Source organism: Aythya marila (genome assembly GCF_965140915.1).
Source record: "Aythya marila genome assembly, chromosome: 4".
NCBI lineage: Eukaryota > Metazoa > Chordata > Aves > Anseriformes > Anatidae > Aythya > Aythya marila.
Window position 1 is genome coordinate 49,562,689 of NC_139045.1, and position 17,437 is coordinate 49,580,125.

The following is a 17,437-nucleotide window of genomic DNA, read 5'->3' on the forward strand; positions in this document are numbered from 1 at the left end:
CCGAGCGCTTCACCTCGGAGCGGGGGCACCCAGCAGCCCGGCTCCGGACCCGTCCCGGGGCCATGGCGGGGCGGTAGGGAGCTGCCCAGGCACCTCCCCTGACGGAGCCAAGCGGGGTCTCGGAGCCGGGCTCGCCGCCTCCCTCCCTCCCTCCTTGCCTCCCTCCGGCAGGGGGAGCCCAGGGCAGCCGCAGCGGCTGCGGAGGAAGATGGCGGCGGCCGCCTCGGAGCAGGTCTGTCCCCGCGGGCAGGGGCCGCGCCGGGTGAGGGGGCTGCGGGCGGGGCCGCCATTTTCGCTGCCATTTGGTGCTGGGCGCGGCGCCGTGGTGCCAAATAAACGTCTTCTCTCCCCAAAAAATATCTTGATTTTTTGGCGTGGACGTGACGAGGGACGGTGCCCTGGGGGAAGGAGGGGTGAGGCTTGGGTAGCGCCTGAACAGGAGCGGGTGGCGCGTTCCGCCCGTGTCCCGTTCCGCCCAAAGGGAAAAATGTTTCCCCTTGTCGAAGCGAGGCGTTGTGGCATTCCTCCACATGAGCGTAGCGGCTCTGTGCGAGGAGGTGTCAGCCGCTAGTTTGTGACCCCAAGCCGTGAGTTGCTCGGTCAGTATAAATAGAGCGGGTGCGTGAGTCATCGGACGAGGGTGTGCGAGTATGGGAGTGCTGTGGCGATGTATAAATAAGACATCAGCTCTAATTCGGTCTCGGCCTCAGCATTGGAGTTTGCATGCTTCAGTGAAAGCTAAATTTGTGCAGCTTCAGGATTAGTTTCGGGTGAACAAACCTAGTATCATCAAAAAGATCAAGCTCCTTCTTTGAACTGGACCCTTCTGTTGCAACCTGCTGCATTCAGGAGAGGTGGAACAAAATACTGTACAAAGATACAGAAATACATCAAGGTTTCTTTCTTTCCCAATCAATATCTACAAGAGTTTCCCTTACAACAAAATTTGTCAAATTGTGGGGATACACTTTGCAATCTAAGCACTTCAAAGGAGTAAGTTAACGCTAGGCCAGTCAAGTTCCCCATGCCAGCTTTGAAGCTTTGCAGTATTTTTTGTAATGCTACATTCAAGTCATAGAAGTTGAATGCAAACCTCATACTATCACAGCAACCTGAAAGCTGTCTCCACCACACTTCTTCCTGCATGTTCTGATAGACTCCCTAAGACTCTCCTGCATTAGTGCGGGGAGAACTAAAATCCTGTTCATTAGTACATGACCTGCAGGATCACACTCCGTATCATCCCCAAGAGGTAGAAGCCTGATGAAGTTCATTACAGCTATTTTTTTTGTACTGCAGCAGAGTTGTAATTCCTGTCATGATAAAAATGAGATATAAAAACAATTTACAATTTGTCTGAAAATACATGGATTTTCATTTTAGTGAAAAGAGGAAAGCATTAGAGTAGATTGCGGTGGTTGTATAGTGTAAGTACATAGCAGCAGACTGCAGTATAACATGATTCTGGATATAATACATTCCACTAATCCATTTTGTATTTTTTGTATATCATTTTGGTGGATTTACCTGCCTTACAACAGCTAACCCATGCTTTGTATTACAGCAAAGTTCCAATGGACCAGTGAAGAAATCAATGCGTGAGAAGGCTGTAGAGCGAAGGAATGTTAACAAGGAGCACAACAGTAACTTTAAAGCTGGATACATTCCAATTGATGAAGACCGTCTCCATAAGACAGGCTTACGTGGCAGGAAAGGCAACTTGGCCATTTGTGTGATTGTTCTTCTTTTTATTTTGGCTGTCATCAATTTGATTGTGAGTATAATGCTTAGGCTGTAAGCAATGTTAAGATGTCTATTAGAGAAAGAAAAGCTATTCCACTATGGCTGAAGGAGATTTCTCCTTTTTTTCCTCTCCTTTGTGCTCCTTTGTAGTCTGAGCAGGATTAGACAGAAGAATCTTACCATTTTAGTCATCATTACTTCAGTATTGTGGTCCCATGAGGAACCTACAATTTATCAAACGGAGGAGAAGGATATGCAAAGTGTTATTAGTGCAGTAGAAATGCATTTGGCATAATCTGGTAAGCCAGGAATATTGTATGTGTAATAACTGAGCAGCACATGAGCATTCAGAATTAATCAGCCACTGCACTTTAAACATCCATTGTTGTAACTACCACCTTTTTATTGCTTGATCAGAGAAAAGCAATGGGTTTTCTTTTTTTTTGTAATGAGACACGCATATCAGAAGGTGCTTTCTTGTAGTTCAAAAGTAAGTATATTCTAAATCGAGATATTTTGTTCAGGGAATTTGTTTGGCTTATGATACCATGGCTCCCCTTAAATGGGAAAAATATTAATTAAGGACATGATTTAATTTCAATTATATAAATATGGATGAATATTTTAGTTACCCTTTCAGATGAGTCTAGAAATCATGGAAAATGCTTTTAATAGTTACAGGTATTCTGATGTTTCCGGTAGGAATTGCACACACTAAAGTAAATTCACACCAAAAGCTCACTTAAATGCTAGCATTAGTAATTACTTCAAATAAAACATCTAATTCATACAATACTTTTTGTGACACTGTTCAAACAATCAAAGTAATCTTTGAAAATGTGTGTTTCTCTTTCAGATTACACTTGTTATCTGGGCTGTGATTCGAATTGGCCCCAATGGCTGTGACAGTATGGAGTTCCATGAGAGTGGCTTACTGCGGTTTAAGCAAGTTTCTGACATGGGTGTTATACATCCCTTATATAAAAGCACTGTAGGAGGCAGACGTAATGAAGATTTGGTGATCACTGGAAATAATCAGCCTGTAAGTTATATCATGAATTGAAAGTGTGTGAGCAACACTATGGAACTGCACTTGCATTATTAATAAACATTAAATGTGAAACATTGTTAACGTAAAATACTGTTTCTGCAGATTGTATTTCAGCAAGGAACAACCAAGCTTAGTGTGGAAAAAGACAAAACTTCCATTACCAGTGATATTGGCATGGAATTTGTTGACCCCCGGACACAAAACACCCTGTTCAGCACAGACTATGAAACTCATGAGTTTCATCTGCCAAATGGAGTTAAAATCTTGAATGTGCAAAAAGCCTCTACGGAGAGGGTATGTCATTTTGAACTTTTAAAACCCTTTCTAAAAGGTAATTACTGAATTGCTCTAGTTGTAGAATAAGGAAAAAAAATACTACTTTCAAGCATATTTACAAATTTGACTAGAAATGCATCTCTGAAAACGTAACTGATGCTAAAAATAAGGAATGAAAACTGACATTATTAAATGAGTATGATATTTGGAATACCATACTAGCTCCATTATCAGGATTAGAAAACTTGTGTGACTTTTTATCAAGCATTTATGCACTTCCTTGTACATGGATAACTGTTCCAGAAATAAAACCACTATGAAAAGCTTTTTTGTTGTTTCTAGCAAGAACTTCCAGAAGTAGCTACCAGAACATCATGCTTCTATTGGTGATAAATGTTAGTACATCAGAATTCCAAAAGCCTGAGTGGAAGTGTGGAGAACAATTACAGCATTACAAGAGTTGTGTTAGTTCACGGCTTCCAGGTTAAACGTGTTCTTAGTTTGGTTGCTACATTAAATATGCTTGATTTATCAGAGAACTAAAAAACCTACATACTGGTAGGCAGGCATATATGTCAAATGTCAGTTAATGTCAGACTGAAATTTCTTGCACTCATAACGTCACTCATCATGAAGGCTTTTTAGACAGTAGTGCCCACAGTTCTGTTTTGCAACACTAACAGAGCAGTGCTGGTGGTTTTATAGAGCATTGTGTGTTATAGGAACAAAAAAGAGAGTTCAGTTTTATCTTCTTCATGTTAGCTCTGCAGGCTAACAGACAGTAAACACTGGAGAGAAAAACAATAACTATATCCTTATAGATGTAAGAGAAATAGATTAAATAAAAAGAGAAGAATACGTTTACATAATCACGTCTTACAAGGAAGCCTGCAATTGCTAGCAGTGTTAATTGCGCATCCCATGAAATCATCATACAAATCATTTCAATCACAATCAAACCATATGCAAACAAACAATTTTACTTACCTTCCAAAATTAAGTAAGCCATGTTTATAGACGTAAATGTAGAAAATAAAAAACAAGCAGAAGATTCATAGGCATAACATTAGAAGGGTATAAAATACATTGAAATTTTTTTATTAAATTGTTGAATAACATTCTTAAGGTAATTAAAATTACCTAGATAAACCCAAGTGGTACATTTTCATTGATCTCTATTACTTTTGTTTGTTTACATTCTCAGATTACCAGCAATGCAACCAGTGATCTAAACATAAAGGTTGATGGACGTGCTATTGTCCGTGGAAATGAAGGTGTTTTCATCACAGGCAAGACCATTGAGTTTCGAATGGGGGGTAACATGGAACTTAAAGCAGTAAGTATTTCAAAACAGCATTTTTTGAATGTCTTAGTTTCAAATTCAAGCTGATAGTAAACTCTTGTAACTTTGTATGGATTAAAATTTTATATAAAATAGGCATAAAAGTTTAGTTGTAGTCAGCACACGTAGTAGAATTTTAAAAGGGATTATTACTTTGCTTTTAATTAGTGGTTCAGTAGTTTTTAGGTTACAGTGATTTAATTCTGTAAGACATGAAAAACCCACAAAGCAATTAAGGTAAGCTATTGGTCTTTGCACTGAAATGAATACCAAAGAGAATACATATCCCATTCTGGAGGCCTTATTGTGGACAGCAACCTTTGACAGAGGAGCAGAGACTAAGGAGCACCGCCTTCCTGCACCGTCACAGCAAGGCTCACCAGCATTCATTTAAGCTTTTTGGAGATTTTTAACAACATAGAGCATATAGAATGATGGAAAAGTTTCAAGAAGGGGAAGAATGTACTTCGATTTCAGGTGTGAATGAATTTCACATACAAATTTGAACACTGATTCCCATTTCATATACATTTTTTTAAAATTCACTTAAGGTCCCTTCCAACCCCAAGACATTCTATGATATGTTATTTATTCTGTAGATTTCTACAGCCATCTTAAAAATGTCATTTATTGCTTAAACTAGCTTGTCCTTTTTAAAAAACAGTCTGCCTTGTTTAACTAAGAAGTTATACTTTTTTTTCCTCTTTCTTAATAGGAAAACAGCATTATCCTGAATGGAACTGTGATGGTCAGCCCATCGAGACTGCCAAGTTCTTCTTATGGGGAACAGTTTAACAATGGCAACTGGCTGCGCTTCAAGCTGTGTATGTGTGCAGATGGAACGCTGTTCAAGGTTCAAGTGACAGGTCATAACATGGGTTGTCAGACCTCTGTCAATCCGTGTGGAGCCACACACTAAAACAGAAAGCACTACCAGGAGAGTTCTCTATGTGTTTACATATATTTGTATGAAGTAACTGCATGCCTTCAAGGATTTCTGTTTCTACAGGAGTTTATACTGATGTTTATTACATACTATTTTTAAGCACAGACTCACGTTCAACAGTATTATGTCATCATACTGCTAGCCATGATAGCGGCCCTGTTTTAGTAAGCTTTCAGTTTACACGCACACTGAAATATCTTCTTGAATTGGGATCAGTAGAATACATTTAAAGAACATGATTTTAGCAACAACCTCGACTGGCTTCAGTTGCCACTAAAAGAGGTTTTTGGCCTACATCCCAAAACCTTGAGGATTGCTGAGAACACAACTGCAATCTGAAGTACTTCAACAGGAGTGCCTGTTTGCTGTTGGATGTGCATTTTTCCACAGGACGGCTGAAGTGGCAAATTTTTGTCTTCTCAGCATTTACTGCCGAAGGTTGCTGTAACGATCTCCCCCCCAAAAAAATTATGTGGATTACTGTATGCGTACTAAAAGAAAGCTAGTGGCAGATTGGCTAATGGTACATTATAATATTGCAGTAAGTCTGTCATCTACGGTCACATTGTTTAAAAAAATAAGCTAGCACACATAATATTTGCAAAGTAACATGGAGCATGGACACGTAACTTCAGTTTTGAAATAGCATAGCTGGTAAAAGTGAAAGTTGCAATTACCAAAGCATTGCTTGAGCTCCCCTTCTGTCTGTGGAATTGAGGGATTCTACACTTAATTTATGAGAAGTATTTATAAAATGTGCTTATTACAAGGTACGTTCTCAAAGATGTACTGATAATTTGCTTGGTGCCCAAAAAAGTGTCTTCCTGGGTGCTTTAATGGGAACGGTGTACGAATCTATTACTCAACAGCTAATAATCCGAAGCACGACTGTAAGCAGCCTCATCCAAGATGCTGCAGCGTCTAAGGTCTCTTTTTTTCCTGTGAATGTCAGTCCTGATGCATTACTGAGCACCTGATAATTCAATTCTGAAGCTAAACTGCGGGTCTGCAATTCTAAACGTGATGGTACTGGATGCCACTACAGCAGAGTAAATACACGTGGATCTGAACTTGTCAACAGTGAAACTGTGTCTAGGGTGAGCTGGGGCTTTATAAAAACTCTTAATGCCTTAGAACTGCTTTTGTAGAGGCAAAATTTGTGGTCTGTACTAAAAATAGACTAGCTCATTGTAAGATTCCTCCTTCCCCCATGTACTTTCTTCAGTTTGAAATAGTTTGGGATTTTTGTGTGTTTTTGGGTTTGTTTGTTTGTTTGTTTGTTTCCAATATAATCAAATAACCTTAGTAATGAAGGCCACAAAGGTGACTTCCGCAAAGGTGACTTTGCAAGTACTTTTTTGACACTAGGCACTAAGCATGCACTTCTCTTCCTAAAAGCTGTGCAAATGTTATACATTAACTTCAGAATTGGTCATTTGTTATGGGAATATAAATTACCTACCCTTGTTTTATAGCTCTTAGAGTATGCAAACTCCGCAGACAAGTCAGCTTCTGCTGCAAAGAAGTTCCTGTCTAAGGTCCCAGTCCCTGCATTTACTACAAGTCAGTAAGTCCTGGTGCAGGATGTGTATGGGGGGCAGTGATTTTTGGAGGGGAGCCTTTAGGTCAGGCTTTAGGCTGCTCTGGAGGTCAGAGGAGTCACATTTCTCTTACTGGTTAAAGGCAAAACCAGATTTTGATGCTATGTAGCTGGGGTTTTGGGGGGTGGGCAGCAGTGGAGCTGTCTAACAAAAATGGGGTAAAATGCAGCAAAAGCCATTGAATTACACACATTAAAGATTACGGGAGAGCACTAAGGTACATTTTGCATACTGCCTTCATGACCTTCATGGTTTCACTGCAATTAATATTTATCAGTCGTTTCAAAAAAGATTTTTAAAAACCTTTGCTGCTCTAAGTAGTCTCCCAATCAGGATGTTTAAATTAGGAGAAGGAAATAAAATGGTTACTTTTTCAGAACTTTCACTCAGTTGACAATGGCAGTTTGTCACTTTACTTACATCTATATGCAAATATATATTTATGTACATTGTATAATGCTGCTTATATTCATATTATACATACACATGTAAACACTAAGATACATGTCTGACATTAATTCATACTGACATACACATATTCATGTATACATAAATATAAGCAGCAGCATCCTCCAAAGCCAAACTAGAATTTGGTCAATAACAGACACTGCCTCAATCAAGTAGAATACACATGAGCAGCACGTTATAGCTCTTCTTCAGTTAATACTGACATGTCTACATGCTAGGATGGGATTCTTGACCTGTAATTATTAAGAATTCTTATTCAAATACTGTATGCAACATAGCTGAACAATGCGTCACAAAGGTACTTTTAAATCGTGGTCTGAAGAATTGATTTTGAGGTGTGGATTTTTAGTCAAATGTAGCAAAACCAGTCATATAAATACCAAGTGATATAAATTATTGACTTGCTGGCCACTATTCATGTGGTGTTCACGTATTTTGTTGCCTTCATTACACAGTTTGAGAAATGTTGACATTATATATGCCCTGTGTTGTGCAGTAATTTGTTTTTTATATCTTCTAACTGCCTAAATTACATTTTTCAATGCTTATTTATAACACTGTGTGGCACACTGCTTATTTAAATCCCACAGATGCACTTGAGATTCTGTGTTTTTAAAGTACATTCTACATACTCTGTGTAAAAATACCATACTGGTTACACTGAAACAACTTCCATGTGATGAATTCTCAGCATTTGTAAAGGTGGTTGTTGTTTCAATAGGTGGAAGACAATTGGATTTCTGATGTTTGTTTTGAAATGAAACAATAAATTCTAAGACACAGCTGTGGTTTAGAAGTGTTATTGTAATAATACAGTCTCTGATTAAAAGACGTTGTTTTATTGACAGTGAAACTAGTGTTTTATTAACTTGAAGTATGAATATCATTCCACATCTATTTGTCATGGATTATACAGCTAGTGGACTTTGCTCAGCGGTAATTGCGTATGATACCTGAAGTTACAGTTCAAAAGTCTCTACTGCGTTTAGTTGGGGAGTACCTGAGAAGCCGCGTTTCTTGCGTGACGGGCTGGAAAAGAAAGAAAAGGTTTGGGTTGTCTTTTGGGAGAGGCGGAGGGAGAGGGAAGCTTACTAATATATGAACTTGCTTTTTGAAAAATACCTAACATGCCAAACCTGTATGTTTGAGACAGAACACTGGTAGTGGTTTGGGTGTCTCTTCTGTGTTGACTTCTTTAACGTCCAAGTATTTCCGCCTCCTATCTTGACTCCTGTTATGCTGAACTTACCCTAATTTCACAACTTACATATAGATACTATGGATAACCTTCGTTTGAGCATCATGGCTGTGGTCCTTTACTTTAACATTCCTGGATTGGTGGGAACCAAGTCACAGCAGCTTCTTAATGCACATCACCACTCAGACTGCCGGTGGGACGGGAAGTTCTCAGTGAATTGCTCTTTTGCTGGACTATCTGCTATTCCAGAAGATATATCACAAACAGCACTAACAGCTGACTTCAGTTACAACAACATCACAACTTTACTGTGCGCCAACAGGAGAAACGAAGACTGGATGCTAAAACATCTGAATCTCAGTAACAACCTGATTTCTGAACTCTCCATAACTGCTTTTAGAAATTTACCTGCTTTAGAAACTCTAAACCTCAACGGTAATTCCATCAACACCCTCGTGCTAGACATCCCTACACCTGCACATGCTTCTAAAACGTATAGAAAAGTCCATCACTTCCTGCCTGCTTTGAAAGTGTTGTTGGCTGAAAGAAATTATCTCAGTGCAGTTCCAAGAGGTAAGCATCTCAAAATCTTTAAGGATCTCACTCCAAGGAGTAAGTTGGTTTTGGATATGATATGGTACTTGTTACAGAATTTAGAATATGATTGTTTCATTTAGTTATGTTTAAAGTGAGGCCAAATTTCACCTGCATGCAAATACAGGCTAAAGCAAATGTGTTGTTTGGGATTTGTTTGGTTTTATACAGTCTTAGCAATCATACCACTTAATGGCAGTCAGGTATAAGCAAAATCTCTCCACCAAAAGGCACAGGAATAATTTTCCTTGTTTGTATAGAACAGGAAGTAAGGTTCTTTGAAAAACACAAGCCTTCATAACTCAGTCATGGACCTTAACATTTAAGAAAATTACAGATAAATTTCATACTACACTTCAGAAGAAAGTCAGTAGCCTTTAAAATAAAACTTGCTCCAATTTTGGTATTTCATAAAGACAGGAAAATACATTTTGTTCAGTCAAAGCAATTTTGCTACTACGCAACCAAAGTGACACCTTCCATTAATAAGAGAAGGATTTAAGGCTTTGCTAACCTTTTAGAAAGTGTTTCTTAGTAACTGAAGCATGCTAGGCATCACAGCCTTTATGACAGTCTGTATCTTCATAAACAGAAGATCCACATTGTCCAAAAAGTGTTTAAATGAAGTGCAAGCTGCAGTACAAGCAATGCTATCATACACACTGTTTGCTGTATTTAGTCAGTCCCTGATACTATCAGATTTATTAGCTTTAGACTTTGAAAACACCAGGAGAAAACAAAGTAACGACACCTATCAAACAAACGGGAAGGGAGTAATTTTGCAGTTACACAGGGTCCGACAAGTTCTGTCATTCCTCTTTTTTTTCACACTAAGTAATTCCTTTCAAACAGGAAACTTTCAGTTCATTTTTTGCTGTATCTGTAAGGTTCCCACATGGAAAATATAAAAACTTTGTATGTGTAAATGTGTAAAATACACTGATGCAGATTTGATTGTTCTGACAGCTAAGTAGAACTCCTTTTCATAGATCAACCTTTTTTTCTGAGAGTCAAAATTTATTTTTTAGATCTTAGAAGTCAAATTGCTGTGCATCATACCCCCACACTTCAAGCAGTACTTAAATCCCACACTCATTTAAATGCATATTCAGAGCTTCATTTTCCCTCTCCAAAACACTTCACCAGTGCTCTGGTTCAAAAGCCAGAGACTCTTACTGGAGACTCTGTAAGAAAACACAAACCTGAAGCAGAGGGCTTGGGTCATAAAGAAACCCCTCTCGTAGTTGATGCTCCAGGTACCAGGCTGCTACCTACTGGTGCTGTATCACTGTGTACTTCTGGCATAACTTCAGCTTCAGGGCTGCATCTGAACTACCATTCTTCATTCAGGTACAAGGAGTAATTGATGAAACTGCCAGCACTTCTGAATGCCTTTCCTATCAGCTACCTCCAGCTTTACAGCAGGAATGAATCATTCTCTCTGCTTTTCACAATAAACCTGGAGATCCATTACTCAGCAAACAGCAATTACAGATTTCCTATAAACCGCATAGCACCAAGGGCAACATTTTTAAGAAGTAGCAGCTTCTCAGCAATGCCCCATGACTAGAAACCACTTGAGAGCAGCATGCAGGTGTTACAAAGCTCTGCTGACATTGAGCATTCAGGTTCCCATCGGAACCTGCAGGCTACAGCTTTAGGGGCTCCCTGCAGTGTGTAAGAAAAACAAGGGATCTCTAGCATTCAGAAGAACTAGTTATGCAAGACAGATGCTGTTGTAGCTAGGATATGCTGTAAAACATACTGACACACTGAATTCACAGGCAGACAGGCATAAGCATTTTGTTTTCAGCCAGACATATGTCCTACGAATATGGTTCAAGTAATTCCCCATATGAGAAATGTGTGTGAACGTGCAGCTGGCAATGAACAGGAGAAATTGTGTCACCTTTTGTATCTCCATCTTTTATTTGCAATTAACATCCTTGTACTTTATAAACTGTGTACATTTCACCTTTTGACACCCCTCCTTCCCCACCTCAAATTCTCCAGAGTAGCGTGCTCAAAGTAGAGATCAGTCAAAATGATTTTCACAGCATGAAGGAATGCTACTGCTCTTATGGACATGTGAATTAAATTTAAAAAAAAAAAAAAAAAATGCTTTGATTGTGTGTATATTAAAATGCCTGCTGTTGATGCTATACAACTTTTAGGTTGGGCCACCTCTTCAACAGAAAAGGCAGGATAAACCAAAGGCTGCAGCCACTACTTGCAGTAGACAGTAACAGAATGAATTTCCTTGCAAAGGTTTTTTAAAAGCCACTTGGCACACCTGGGAACACAATAATATAAAATGTAAAATAATTTTGCTCTTCCTAGGGCTAGGACTGCTGCAATCATTACAGTCTGTCCATCTGTCATTCAATGGCATACTACAGATTGACCAGAATGACTTTCAGAGCTGCTCACAGCTGAAAACCATCTACCTACAGAACAACAAGATAACTACAATTCATCCAGATGCCTTCCAGGGTCTCAACAACTTACAGGTTGCAACATTACAGCTGTTTCAATGTTTTCTGCTAATCACCAGTAAAGATTGTTAATAATCAACTATTCAGTGACAATTATATTGGTCTGATTTTGATAAGAGTATAAAATTATGAATGAACGCAAATAGTTTAAATAACATTTATATGTAAATATTTGTTTGTATATTCAGGAACACACACTTGTAAATACACAAAATACAACCACAAAATTACCCACTTAACTATGCCACAAACCCCGCTATAACTGGCATAAACATACACCTCCTTTTCTTCCCCCATTCCTCCCATGTGCGCACACCCACACACACCCCCTTTCTTTTCCACTTTGAAAGAAAGGCAAAGCCCTAAAATGCTGTCATGGGCCCTCAACAACTTTGCCACAGCCAAGCTGAGAAAGAATTACACGTGAGTTTCAGAGGAAATAAGGCTGAAGAGGCTACTTCCAAGGAGGCTAGAGAGTCGTGAAGAAGCACAGGACATCTTCCCAACTGAAAAATCCCTTGCACCCAGGGACATCATGCAGGAAGCACCCCACGGTGCGAGACCTGCAGATTCCCAGTCACAGAGATGTAATTTACAATAAAGGGACTACTAAACATACCACAGTCTTTTTTGTTTAAATCAAAAAAGTTTAGTGCAATATTATTGAAACGTTAAACAGATGTATTGTTCTCATTTCTTTCAAATGCTTGCTTATTAAAATAAATGCTGTTGTTGCTATTGCAATTCAGACTCCAGTCTAAGGCTTATCGAATTAATTCTGAATGAATTATTTCCACGCAGGTCGTGGATCTCCGTGAAAATGCTCTGACAACAGTCCTACCACAGATGATAATCCATCTGAACATCTTTCAACTTGAGGTGGATTTGTCAAGTAATTCCTGGATATTTAACTGCAGACTGAATGCTTTCAAACATTTAATTCCTTTTCTTTCTGACTCCATGAGGAAAAAAATGAGTACTTCATACAGTAAATCTGCCAACAACTCTGAGAAACCTGTACTGTACCTTTCCAGTTTCCATCTGAACTGCAGCGAGGGCATTTTGTTCGAGACGGCTGCAATCCCAGCAGGGCAGACATCAGTGCTACGCTGTGACACGGACAACACAAGGGGTGTGTAAAACAGGGACTCTGTCCATACGTGCTGCTGACATCCAAACGCATGCAGAATGATCAAAGAAACCTGGTTCGAGAAGTGGATTTCTAAAGATGCTATTTTTCAAATAATTGAACAAGAATTTAACATGTCAGTTAATTAAGTAGAAAGTATTATAGAGGAATATTTGTAAGTTCTAGTTCTCAAAGAAGTCTTCATCTCCTTTGTAATATTAAACTAGTGACACTAACGTCCAATCATACACAAATTTCAGTATGTAGTGTATAAATGTGTACATTATCTACTGAATGCAAACAAAGGACAGAATAGGCTTTCCTCTTACTGTGATTAATAGCTGTGGGGTAGTAATTCTGGGTGAACGTAGAAAAATGAGAAGGATACAATATTGCTTCTAGTATTCAGTCACAGCAGAATGAAAAGAGTGCATTTGCACGTGAGAGGGTAAAGCCAGCAGCAGGACCAAGACCGTACATCGTTTCAGGGACTTCCTCCCCCACCCACACCAGTTTTCGTGGAAAGTCTGCTATTTAGACACCATGTGTGCTTTATTTTAATGTAGAGAAAGTACTAAACTGAAGATGGTTTGACAGACACTTGGCACAACATCAAGTAACTATGGATAAAAAGAAAATTGATGTTTATAAAAATAACATTAAAATTATCACAGAGAGGCCAGAATATCACTTTATAGAAATAACCTGACCCTGCAAGCCAAGTATCCTCTACTTTTAAACACGTTTTCATTTGTGTTTTCTTTTCTTTCAGGCAATGGAGTCTCTTGGTGGACACCTAAAGGCAGGATTTCAGAGGGAAGCAGTCTTCCTCACATGACACTGGATTTAAGGAGCAGTTTAGTAATACACAATGCAGAAAAAACTGCTGAAGGATTATATATGTGTATTTTTAATACAACAAAGAAGAAATACCTCATCTACAACGTACAGGTGAAAGAACAGGTTTCAACATCTTTGGTTAGAAAAACCCGGGACACGAACCCTGACTTTAGACAAGAAAGAGCAAAGGTGGACTTTACCCTGGCCATCTGCCTCTCCGTGTTCATTACGTTTTTTTGCGCTTTTTGCCTGGGTGTTTTTGCTAGACCCTACCTTGTGCGCCTGTGGATGTGCATGCACAGAAACAAAAGTAGAGGTTCAGAGCATACTTATGCCAATGAAGCTTTTGCAGATGAAACCCTGAGCAGACAGCGCTATACAAGCCAACCCCCAACCAGGCAGCAAAACCTGTCCGCTATTTATGAGAATTTTTCAAAACGCACACGTGCTGTTCCTGCAGACGCTGACCATTTGTATGCGTGTATCATTGACAGCATGGTGCACACACCGAATGCTGAACAGTACCCAAACCAAAACAAGAAGAAGATTGACGTGAAAAAAGACCCAGTGTTTTCAGACATCAGAGCTAATTCCAGCAATTCCGAATTTATGAAGTTCGGACAACCTTCTGCAAGGACAGATAACAAAAACAACAAGGAAATAACACCAACAAAATTAATAAGCAATGACACTTCATTACGGGAACACTCACAACATGCAAATTATGAAGATTTAGAGAAGAGCAGGCTCCCTCCCATAGCCAGCAGAACAGATGCCGACATTTACTCGATTCACATTGACTCTTCAGATTCAGATTTACCCTACGCAAGAGAAGTTGGCATCCCACTCCCCAGAGGACAATCCCACACAAGTGCACAGGATTCTAGGAACAGCAAGGTGGGAAACAACGCTGAGCAGCTGCAGTCTGAAATTACAGAGCCCGCACCAGTCTCTCCTGGAAGAAAAGGTGTCGTTTCACATAATGAACCCCTAAACATGGCAAAACTTATGCCTGGAAGGCAAAGATGGGATGGAGAACTTGGTCTAAATGGCAATATAAATATAACCAGTGATGTTGGAGACTTGACTTTATCTAGGAACTGTACGAGAGATACAAAGACTGAGGGTTTAAGCGACTACCAAAAAACAGAAAACTCTCCTCGTGCACAGTACGACCGCACAACAGAAGGTGCTGCTGAGCGAGGTCATTTAGCAGATTTCTTCGGCGACAGCTCCTCAGATGAAGGGACTGCATTCACAATGAGTGATGAGAGCTCCTTAGAAGATTTTGAACCGGAACAACCTGGTGTCAGCAGCAGCCTGCCGGCCCCTCAGCCGTCACTAGAGAAAGCTGATGCTGACAGTGAAAGTGTTTATTGCTCAGCACGGCCAGAGCACCCAAACACTGCTGCTGAACTTCAGCAAGCTAGAAAAAATGAAGACAAGCACAATGTAAATCTTGAAAACGCTACTGATGGGTTCAGATACTATCAACTATTACGTCGCTACTACGAGTCAGATACTATCACGGCTAAAGCAGCATCACCTGACACTGATAAATGTAGCAATAGTGTAAACACGTCAGATTCAGACTCAATTAGTTCAAGTCAAAAAGTTTCTGAATCATTTGACTATTTTACCAGTGAAGAGTCAACCATACAAAACTCTATTTCAGATTCTCCCCGCAAACACGATACAGACTTTAGTAGCACGTCACTTTCATTAAAACCTTCTCCCCCATATGCAAGAAACACAGAAAATGCTCCTGAGGATGCTGACTTGCAGCTGCAGTTTCCCATTCGGCCACAGCATTTCCCCAGATCCAGTCCCATTGAACAGAAAGAGCATGCACCAGAGGTAAGCACAGAAGAGCTCACGGATGGGAGCTCCTCAGAAAGTGATCATGATGAAAGGGACATTACAGTACGACAAAACAGCAGTACTTCCCAGAACAGTTCTTTTACTTTTGCTCCCATTGATATTGGTTTGAAGGAAACTGTTAAAAAAGCACCACTACTGCACGCCAGCATGGGCAGCAATGAATCGCCTCTTCAATCCCTGCTGGAAGACAAAACTGAAAAACCTTTTAAGCTTAGCAGTGAGAAAGAAGACTCATTACCACAGGGTGAGCATGGGAACAGAACTAAGACTTGGGGATATAAAATGCAAAGTTTTAATGAAGAAGAGTATGATGAACACGTAGAATTACAGGATAGCAGCAGCTGTAGCTCTCCTGAAGAAATGCAGCCTCGTAGTGTTACGGCAGATTTGCTGCATATTGAATCTTCTGGGAAAACAGAGCCAGCCTTCAACACAGAAAAGCATTTCCAGTTGGATCCAAGTGAAGAGGATGCGTATTCCTTATCAGTCCCATCCAGTTTCTTTAAGGGAAGCCTACAACACAGCTCATTCCCACAAAAGAATACAGGAGATAAAACCCCTAGGAACACTGATTCCAGTGAGAAGGAGGACGGCACTACTTTGCCAGGACTGAAGAACGATTCTACAACAGCTCTCAGCCTCCCAGATTCAAGTGAAAAACTCACTCCAAAACCTCAGACCAGAAAGGGCCAGTTTTTTGCTAAGAAGAAAAGAGCCTTTGACGGATTTGCAGTCATGTTGCAAAGCACAACAGACTGCAGCAGTCCAGACACAGAAGCGTAACACTACGCTCCTGCAGGGGGTTTTGTCATAAAACAGGTGCAAAAATGTCTGTGGACAAATAAGCCAGATACTTCGGACTTGTGCTTACAAGGGTATTTGTGTGTAAAAAATAATAATAAAAAGGGGTAGGGAACATGAAAAACTACTTTAGGATACTCAAATGAGTGAACTCAGTAGTTCTAAGTGTTAATAAAGGTTTATTGAATTATAGTAATAGTATATAATCACTGTCTTATTTATTCTAGTTATGAAGATACTAGTTTCCTTCAGAAATTCTCACTGATATGCAGTTTTATTTCTCTGTCTAAAATAAATGTAACACTGAAATTATTACATTATCGCTATTATTGTGTTTTCCTATTGGAATCTCGTTATACATGAGACATGAGAGAGGATATTTTAGCATCTTCTGCTTTTTTGAACCAAATTTCTGGGTTAGAAGTGTCTAAAGTCCACCACCTTTGCAAACACAGGAATATTTTGTCAGTCGCTTCCACCACAGTTCAGCAGGCTTTCAAAATATATATTGGAAAAAATGTTTCATCTTTTTTTTTCTGCTCAGAAAGCTGCAGTAGCAATGCATACCGTACGCTACTTAGGAGGAGCAGCAAGGTTTCTAAGCCTCCCTTTGAGCCATAAAGCTACAGGAAAGAAAAAAAAAATATATTATCTTCTGTTCTCATCACATCCACTAAGAAAATAAAAAATTCCTTTATGAAGGAGTAAATTAATGACTAAGTAGAATTAATTCTACTGTCAGAATATTGACGATATTGTCTGAAACTTACCTTCACATTTCTGTCTAAATCTTGCACCTTTGCTTTGCTGTTGAGCACTGCAGACACTTGTTATCATCAGCTATTCATTCAAACTCAAATATTCAGCTCCTTCCCCTTTTCATTAGTTCCTCACAACATTAGCAACTGCTCTCAGAAATACTACAAGATATTATATATTTCCTGTGACTTCCAGCCAATACTCTTTATACTGTGTGCCTTCAATGCTCTTTTTTCCCTACACCCTATTTCTCCAGGCCCTTCAGTGCCCAAAAGGTACACAATCCCTCACTGAATCCCTTTGAGATTTATCA

General features: G+C 39.5%; 2 protein-coding genes across 3 annotated transcripts; both read left to right on the top strand.

The window, feature by feature from the left end:
- Window positions 1–124: 124 nt before the first annotated feature.
- On the top strand, window positions 125–8,215 carry SGCB (sarcoglycan beta). The gene is made up of 6 exons (XM_082758906.1): window positions 125–232; window positions 1,565–1,774; window positions 2,600–2,785; window positions 2,897–3,088; window positions 4,275–4,406; window positions 5,128–8,215. Exons 1-6 carry the CDS (start codon window positions 209–211, stop codon window positions 5,329–5,331), a joined length of 948 nt encoding a protein of 315 aa, XP_082615032.1. The 5' UTR covers window positions 125–208; the 3' UTR covers window positions 5,332–8,215.
- A 145-nt stretch (window positions 8,216–8,360) lies between these two features.
- On the top strand, window positions 8,361–16,601 carry LRRC66 (leucine rich repeat containing 66). 2 transcript variants are annotated; one of them, XM_082758905.1, is made up of 5 exons: window positions 8,361–8,474; window positions 8,701–9,198; window positions 11,560–11,729; window positions 12,516–12,846; window positions 13,616–16,601. In XM_082758905.1, exons 2-5 carry the CDS (start codon window positions 8,706–8,708, stop codon window positions 16,345–16,347), a joined length of 3,726 nt encoding a protein of 1,241 aa, XP_082615031.1. In that variant the 5' UTR covers window positions 8,361–8,474; window positions 8,701–8,705; the 3' UTR covers window positions 16,348–16,601. The 2 variants fall into 2 exon arrangements, with proteins under 2 accessions (XP_082615031.1, XP_082615030.1); XM_082758904.1 differs by having other exon boundaries at window positions 8,361–9,198.
- The last annotated feature ends 836 nt before the right edge of the window (window positions 16,602–17,437 follow it).

Coding starts and splice junctions, on each gene's coding strand:
- SGCB (XM_082758906.1), top strand. CDS start 209: ATGGCGGCGGCCGCCTCGGAGCAG. Junction 233..1,564: donor CGGCGGCCGCCTCGGAGCAG/GTCTGTCCCCGC, acceptor TTTGTATTACAG/CAAAGTTCCAATGGACCAGT. Junction 2,786..2,896: donor TCACTGGAAATAATCAGCCT/GTAAGTTATATC, acceptor CTGTTTCTGCAG/ATTGTATTTCAGCAAGGAAC.
- LRRC66 (XM_082758904.1), top strand. CDS start 8,706: ATGGATAACCTTCGTTTGAGCATCATGGCTGTGGTCCTTTACTTTAAC. Junction 11,730..12,515: donor AGGGTCTCAACAACTTACAG/GTTGCAACATTA, acceptor ATTTCCACGCAG/GTCGTGGATCTCCGTGAAAA. Junction 12,847..13,615: donor TGACACGGACAACACAAGGG/GTGTGTAAAACA, acceptor CTTTTCTTTCAG/GCAATGGAGTCTCTTGGTGG.